The 8,268-nt window shown below is 48.4% G+C and overlaps 1 protein-coding gene across 1 annotated transcript; it reads right to left on the bottom strand.

The window, feature by feature from the left end:
- Positions 1 to 1,818: 1,818 nt before the first annotated feature.
- Positions 1,819 to 7,793, bottom strand: LOC104078964 (cathepsin E-B-like; the record flags this gene model as incomplete). Its single annotated transcript, XM_009580807.1, has 7 exons — positions 1,819 to 1,998; positions 2,084 to 2,182; positions 4,785 to 4,929; positions 5,611 to 5,733; positions 6,392 to 6,591; positions 7,021 to 7,139; positions 7,631 to 7,793. Coding segments are annotated over 7 exons (1,029 nt in total), but the record flags the coding sequence as incomplete, so codon positions are not given.
- Between the last annotated feature and the right edge of the window lie 475 nt (positions 7,794 to 8,268).

Genomic DNA, 8,268 nt, shown 5'->3' with positions numbered 1-8,268 from the left:
GTGATAGGGCTTTATAGATGTTTGTTGTCTTGGTTTGCAACCAAACAAATGACATTTTCTAGACAAATAAGTTAGCTCATGGTCACTTTGTTCTTTAAAAGTGATATAGACAAAGGGGAAACAAGGCAAGATTGGCCCGAAATACATGGTAACTTCGTACAGCTCAATCTTGTCTGCAACTGGCAGCAGAGTCCACGTTGTAGAGCTTGATAGCCTGGATGCCAAATGTGTAACACAGTGTGCCTGCAAATAGAGAGTGGTGAAAACACACACCAGAGAGAGGGAGTATCTCATACTGGCAGGCAAGATCAGTATTTCAGAGATACCTACAGGCAAACCGTCTGGCTTTAGTAACACTTATTGAGTCTTACAACTGCAGCCTCAAAATCTAAGGGGCCATGATCGTAACGCTGCCAAGGCCAGTAATGGATGTTGCGTTTGGTCTGTGTTAAGCACATCCAGACAGGCGGCAGCAGGTCCCTTGGGGCCGCCAGCCCCTGCCCCAGCCATGCCGCAGCGGGGCCGGTCTCCAGCTCCCCATGGCCCTGCCCTGCCTGGGAGGTGCCCGGTGCCCAGGGCTGGGACTGCAGATATTTTTCGGCTTTAGGGAGGCACAAGCAGCCCCAACGCCCCAGCATGTCCCATCTCTCCCCTCCAGGCTGCAGAGCAACCTCGATTTTCAATCCCTATTGCACCCTCTCCTCCCCCTCCTCTCCGGCCTCGCCGCACAGAAACTGCTGTAAGAAAACATAAAACGAAACTGAAACAGCGCTAAGTCCAAAGCAGATTTTGCTTGGTTAAGTTTTATTCACGTGTATGGGGGCAGTATCAGCTTTAGCAATCCAAACAAATACTCCGATGGGTATAATTTAGGTGAATCTTCTTTTGCCAAATCAGCGCAGCTACCTGTGGCTGTTTCACACCTCTGCCGGCACTGAAGCTGCTGCCGCTGCTGGCAAGAAGCGGCTGAGCAAGGGGCAGCAGATGTCTGGTGCTGGTGCGTTGGTCTCGTAACTCATCTGAAGCGGAGGGACACCACGCTATCCCTTTGCAGCTCCCTTTGCAAGGGTAACGGTCTAGTTTTTGTAATGCGAATAGATGCTGCTCCCAGCTGCCCGCACTGCCAAGGGGCAGAGGTGTCACACGCTAAAAGCAGCATCTGACTTAAGACATGGACATTAAACACCGAGATCCAGAAGAGGAAAAATGTGTCAAGTGAGAATGAACCCAAGGGAATAAACAGGTTTGAGAGATGGAAATTGCGTGCAAGGAACACTAGTGGAAATTAGTGGCCACACAGGCGTCGGTCAAATTCCCCTTTATACAAACCAGTTGGAGCAAGCCCATATAAAGAGAATTTACATGGCACTAAGGAAACGAAGTTGGACGAAACCCCAACGGTGGAAAATAGTGAGGAAAAGGAAAGCGGTAGGAAATGAGGTGGAAACTAGCACACGAGAAGAAAAACGTGTACCCAGACCAGACTGGGATTAGTTTCCCCCACTCGTAACTGCTATCTTGTCAGCCTGGCACTGTTCAGCATTTTTATCCTTCCTGCTCTTTTGCAAATCTGAGTGCTGAGCTGTTTTCTCTTCATCCTGAGAGCTGTGGTGTCCATCAGTTATTCAGGAAAAATTGTTTCTCAGTTGTAAACATGTAGAGATTGAACCAAACTATACAATTTGGGACAAGGATCACCCCAAAGCCCAAACATGACTGCATTTATGTCCAGAGTTTCAGTTAAAGCCCTTCTTCACGCGTGCATTGAAGATCATTACGTTAACATTTGGGTCAAGGCAGTATAAATGCTATTACGACTCAGTAGTAATCCTTCCTATGAACAGCTTTTGCAAATCCCACTCTGTCATTTCCACGGTCAAAAATGCAGTAAAACGCAGACATAAAGACATCTCCTAAAATCCAGAGCGGGCCGGTGCGAGTGGTGATGTCGAGAGACTGAAAGCCACTCATGCAGAAGGTTTGGTCTTCAATAGACTCCTGGAAGGGAAAGCACGTGTCCTTGCAGCAGCCTGCTCCAGCCCCGGCTCACGGAGCGGGGAGCAGGGAGCCCACGGATACACACCTTTACGATGTATTGCTCTGCTGTCAGCTTGTACTCATGGTGTCCGATTGTGAAGCTTATGTGAGGCAAGCTGGAGAGTCTTCTGCAGTCTACGAGAAACTGTATACGATGCACTGACTGAGATGGGATTGGTTTGCATTTTTTCGAGTATTGCCCTTTGAATTCAAGACTTTTGCGGCAGGTAATAGCGAATTTACTACAGAAAAACAGCATCAGGCTGACTTATGGCCCAACACTGCCCTCCGGCTTTCCAGCTCCTGCACTGAGTCAAACCAGACTAACAGCCCAGACCACCGCACCAAAGCCCCTAGGGACCCAGGGCTGATGAAAATCTTCGCGAGCCCAAAAAGGGACAAGGTGAAGGAGCACTCTGACATCCCCCCTGTACAACTCGGAAGGAAAACCGAGTGTGTGAGCCCCGGTGAACTCATGTTCGCAAGGTTTGCTGAGCAAAAGTCCTCCGATGCTCTGGCTGGCGCTGGGTGGAGGGAGCTGCCTCCAGCCCACACAGGGAGCGCCCTACAGCTGCAGCTCACCCCGCTCCCTCCCGAAACTTCATAGTTTTAGAGGAAAAAAAGGCCTGTGAGGAATACGGCACTTTATACTCTGCCCTGGAGTGGGATTTAAAGAGCAGAAGAAGGACTAAACTCTGGCATGGCCGTTAATTTCCATAAATAATACATTCACTTACAGTAACACAAAAGATCATTTCCTGGCCTTTCTAGTTATTTCATGAAACAACTGGCATGTTAAATGGCACTGCAGAATGCTCCAAGCCCCGGAGGGATCTTTGCTGTAAACTGCAGTGTTTAAAGTCATTGTTTTAGAGGCTTCCTATAAGGAAGAATCTACTTTTTCTGTTGTTGTTAAATCTGCTTTATGAAAACATAGCCCTAAATCTTGTGTATACTTATCAGGTGTCATACCATTAGAACAAAGTAAACCATGGGATACAGAGGACAAGGGTAAAAAAGCCAGTATAATGGTTTGTAGGATATGAGAAGCAAGACATAATTCATTTACATAGCTAGTATGTCCAGCATAAATTAATCCTTGCTGGAAAGAGATAAAAGTTCTGGTAAAATCATTGATGGATGCACCCACTTATACTGGGATAAATTTGAGCCAATATACTCAGCCTGTCTGTGGTTGCTACAAAAACAGTCATAGAAAGTCTTATTTTCGGAATGCTTTTTTGCAGAATCTGAGATGCTGGCTGAGTGCTCTTACATCAGCATTGGAGTATATAAACTTATACTGAAATGACCTTTTTCTTGTTTATGTTACACTAATATAAGTGCATTGGAAATACATATTTTATCTATATCCATTCGTATGTACCATTATAAAACCAACTTGTTATTAAAGCATAGTTTGACATGTATCTGAAAATTTGAATAAAAACTAAATTTAAGGTTTAATTGAGAAAGAATCAGAAGCTTGACGAGTTACACAGATGCAACTCCAAGTCCTCCTCTTACAAAAGGAGGCAGATTAAAAGTCCACTTTTGTCTTTGATCTTTGCCCAGTGCACTGGGCAACCGTAACACTCTTAATTTGCTTCCAAGTGCAGTTTTGTGTCAGGATCAAGACAACTGCAAGGTTAACAGCAACCATACGTGGCAGCTTCACTTGGGGCACTGGAGCTGTGGCGACGTGGTAATTACCCGTAGGAGTCAGCCAAGGGCCAGCAGTAAGGCACAGTAAAAATAAGCTGCTCTCTCCCTGGAGGCGGGTGGGTTTAGCTGTCTCAGGCTTGTCATCTCGACGTTACAAGGGTTCGGTCATGCTATCGGAAAATTGCCAGTGGGGAGATGCGAAGGGTGGCAGAGAGACATCCCAGCCCGTTCCGCAGGCAAGGCGGTGGGAAAGCCCAACCTACGTGGAGCAGCCTCAGCTCACGCAAGCCCCGCAGGGAGGCACAGGGGGCTGGCGACTGCAGGCGTGGGGCCAGAGAGGCCACAAAGCAATACACCGAGGCTGTTCTGGCCGCTGGAGGAGGTGGAGGTTCTCCTCAGAGGGGAGGCCGGTGGGGAATATCAGCAAAGGGGATGCAGGAGACAGCAGAAGGGAAGAAAAGAAAACCAGCGAGGAGACAGAGGAATAACGTTCAGGAGGGAGAAGAAGAGGCAGTGAGGTCTGTCCTGCACCCCGTGGCTCATCTGCCAGGAGCCAGCGTTGCGAACGTCACAGATGCGCCTCCCTCCCGGGAGCCCCAGCACGACACCAGCAGTGAGAGGTCCTGTCAGTGGAACCGTTGTGGGGCTGCAATTACAACACCTTTCCCTTTCCATTTGATGCTGCCGGGGCTGGCCGTCAGCACCGAACCCCTCCTGGCTTGAGCGAGCCACCAGCTATAGCCAGGGACTTTGAAAGGAAGTGCTGCTCTGATTTTCCAGAAGAAAATTATCTCTGATGTAGAGTATGGATTAATTCCTCAGACTGATGCCCCCATTATTTCCTTACACACCGGTACTGATGAGTACGGGGGAGGAAGTGGACATTTGGGGGGAGGGCTGGGGCAGCAAGGCAGATGGGTCAAAACCAGCATGGCTCCGAGTTCAGCGCTGTCCTGGAAATAAGGCTTTCGCTGAGACCTTTCTGAGCAATTATTTCGGTTCTTTTCCCACCCTATAAGCTCTTTCCACCAAATACCAGTTTCTTTTCCTCTCTGGCTGTTTTCTCGCTGTATAGTTTTTACCTCTCCGGTATGTGACGGGCTTGCCCCGATATACTCCTGTAATCGCCTGATTTGTGAAGAGGGGCCGGTGATAAGAGAAGTGCCTGAGTCAACGATGGCTTCGCAGCCATGGGAGCAAAAAGCCACCCGGCCCTGGATCTTTATGCTGCGAGTGAAAAACAAAGCATCTTTAAGCAAATGGCGTATACACCGTGACTGAAGAAGCGTATTATTGCTAGTTAAAGTACCAGAGTACCGTCTGAAGTTAAAACTAGCTGCCAAGCTTTCCCAGTCTTAAAAGAAAAGAACGTCTTTAGAAGACAAGAAAGTAATAGAAGGAAACAGCATGAGGAAGACTTCTTGCTTGTGGACCCACTTTTCTCTCTCAGGATCCTACAGCCCTAATCATTTGTTGCCTGCTGGTGAATTTGTCCTCACCCACAGGTGTGTGTCCTCATCGATTTGTGCACCAGGAGGACCAAAGGGACACTGACTACTTTGACCAAGGTTAACAGGAAAGATGAGAGCGGGACCTGGAGCTGGATTCAGTTCCTGGGTGCCTTAATCTCTTAACTGAATAGTCCACCAAGAGTCAACTTGACCATTGGTGTGTCATATCAAAACATATTAAGGGGCTCTCCCAGAAACCAGCTACCCATGTCACAGCAGATTTAGAGAGCTAATAAACCCCGGTCTCATCCTGGCGAACCCCCTCTGTGAAAGGCACAAGGGTAGAACACTGCAGCCGAGTCCTCCTGCATCTGTATGGCTAGCTGTTTCTGTCTCTGCAGGTTTTACCTGGGGAGGTGAATTCCACCAGGTATTTCATACATACATACATACATACTTGTTCAGGTGTATTTGCCAGTAGCTTTTCTCGGTGACTGGGACCCAGTGGATTGAACCTTTGTAGCGGGAATGGTCTATCCCCCCCAGAATCAACTCACCACCGTTCTCAGTGTCATCTCCTCTGAAAGCAGAAGACAGGTTAAGACAGTCATGGGAGTGTGCCAGCACGTGCCGATGAGATTACACTTAAAAAGCAAAAGACAAACCACAGCCCTTTCTAAATTCAGATATGGATGGCTGAAAGGGATTATTTCTAAATTATAACTGCATATGTCCCAACTCAGAGCCTCCAGACAACCTCTGAGAAGACTTACTGTGGGCTGCCCAGGACTAAGATAGGCATCAGGAGCAGGTTGAGCCAGTTGGTGTCCTCACCTCAGAATAAACACTAGATAAATTGGTGGAGTTACAGCTAGGTCCAGATGAGGTAACAACATTTCTTTTCTGAAATGTGGCTACATGGGTGTAGCACGGCATTTCTGTTCATCTCTACTGGCCAGAAGGAAACCTCTGGCTACTCAGACATGGTGAATCTGAGCTGGGAGCTTTTCTTTTGTTTATGACCAGCTCCAGCAAGAATAAATCCTCGTCCAAAGATTCATGGTCCTCCCCAGCACACTTTTCCTTTTCACTCCATAGTTTTCAGTGTCAAATTGAAAAAGAAAAAAAGAAATGGGGAAAATTACTTTCTAGAATTGAAGATTTATACAGACACACGGTTGTCTCCACGATTAAAATAGTTTTGCTTCTTTTTTGGCAGTGTCACTTTAAAGACTGACCTTTTCAGATAGAAAGAGAAGACCGGCTCCTCTACCAGCTGCTGGTTCATGATGCTGTCAAACACGGGCAGAGCATTGCCCACTGCTAAGGAGGGGTAGCCCAAGCCCAGCACGCCATCAAAGTGAGCAAGGGCAAAGGTTGTTCCTGGCTCAAACACCGACTCGCCGAAGTCCTGTCCTCTGATGGAGATGTTACTTATCTGTTTGGTACAAGTGAAAGTAAAGACACCATCAGTTACAAGAAATTAGCTACGTTTCAGATCCATATCGATGGATTCATTCAGTTTATAAAGCCTGGATATCCTTGTGTGACTTGCATCAACATAGCAGGTGCCCATTTGGTGGGTAGGCTGCATTGATTTCTTTTAATACCTTAATTCTATGGATATTTCTTCATAAACCCAGGACAGGATCCAAGGAGAGAAGCAGAAATGCAAAATAAAATCTTAGGGATTCGTCTGGGCAGCCCAAAGCTGGAGCAGCACCCACACCTCTCAGCACCCGGCTTGGTGGGACCTCGCCCTGCCCTTACCTGAACCAGGCAAGGTCTTCCAGGGCAAGGCCAGTATCTCAACTGCCCTGAAAACAGTTGACCTGGAGGCTGACACCCATTTTAGGTGGAGGCTCACCTGCAGCGTGTCTTTGCCAGCAATGCCCAGAAGCTGTCCCGTGCCGTACTGCAAAGAGAAAGCTTCCCCGCCGTGCTCATACGAATCCGACAGAAAGGACTTAAATTTCTGGTGCACCCCTACACAAAACAAATGACACCTGTGCACCAAGGGGAGGTCCTGGCACCGCGCCTGCTCCCCGATGCAGAGCCGGCCGAGATGCAGGCAAGGCAGATTTTTGCTTGTCTTATGAGGAAGGCGTCGATGGAGGTGCCCGTTCCCCCACAGGCACCCCTGTTTTTCTGTACCTCGGAGGTTATTTTGGCAAATCAAAACAAAAATGGGCATTTCCACTGCTATTTGCAGCTCTCCCAGGTTTATTTTCATGCCTATTACATCAGGCACCTCGTGGTGCGGAGGGATGTTTGGCAGCTGCAGCCGGTGCCTGCCGGCTGCGGGGCAGTGCAGAAGGGCAGGGATGGAGGAGAAAGCCAGGGAGGGGAGGGCGGCCCTTGGGGGTGCTCCAAATCCTCCCCTCCCAAACCCCTGCTGCAGGTGAGCTTCTTGGGAAAGGAGAAATGGCCAAGGTACCCGAGACACGAGGAGTGTAAGGGAGGGTAACGTTTCTTACTGCACGCTTCACTGATGCAATAAGCAGAAGGGACCCAAAAATTGGAGGAGCCGGTGTCAAACACAACGGTGAACCTCTGTGGTGGCGTGCCAACGCTCACAACTCCGTAGTACTGTGCCTGGGGGAGGAACAACCCGTCAGCCCCGGCCTGCCTCGTGGTGAGCTATTCCTGAGGAAAAAGCAGACTTGGGAGCATCACACAATGCTTTCTCAGGGGGTTCAGTGCAATTTCATCTAAACATAAATGCACGCCATAGGAAAGTGTGTCTGGCTGAACGAGTGGCTGAGGGCAGCAGATTTCACTCCAGCTGCATGCATAACAGTGCAGCATTTTTAAAGCCTTTTAAGCAAATGCTCAGTTGGGTTCCCCATGAAGTCAACGAGGCCTCTTGCACTGACTTCAGTAGTGGCAAGGTCAGCTCCAAGAGGTTGAAGCTCTCGCACAACCACGCAGGCTTTCAGGCAGCTCCCTGCTGATGTCGGTAAGAAATCATAGAATCATAGAATTGTTTAGTTTGGAAAAGACCCTTAAGATCGTCAAGTCCAACCGTAAATCTAACACTGCCAAGTCCACCACTAAACCATGTCCCTAAGCACCACATCTACACGTCTTTTAAATACCTCCAGGGATAGTGACT

This window comes from Fulmarus glacialis, unplaced genomic scaffold (assembly GCF_000690835.1).
Source record: "Fulmarus glacialis isolate BGI_N327 unplaced genomic scaffold, ASM69083v1 scaffold31526, whole genome shotgun sequence".
NCBI classification, from domain to species: domain Eukaryota; kingdom Metazoa; phylum Chordata; class Aves; order Procellariiformes; family Procellariidae; genus Fulmarus; species Fulmarus glacialis.
This window is presented reverse-complemented; position numbering and strand designations above follow the sequence as displayed.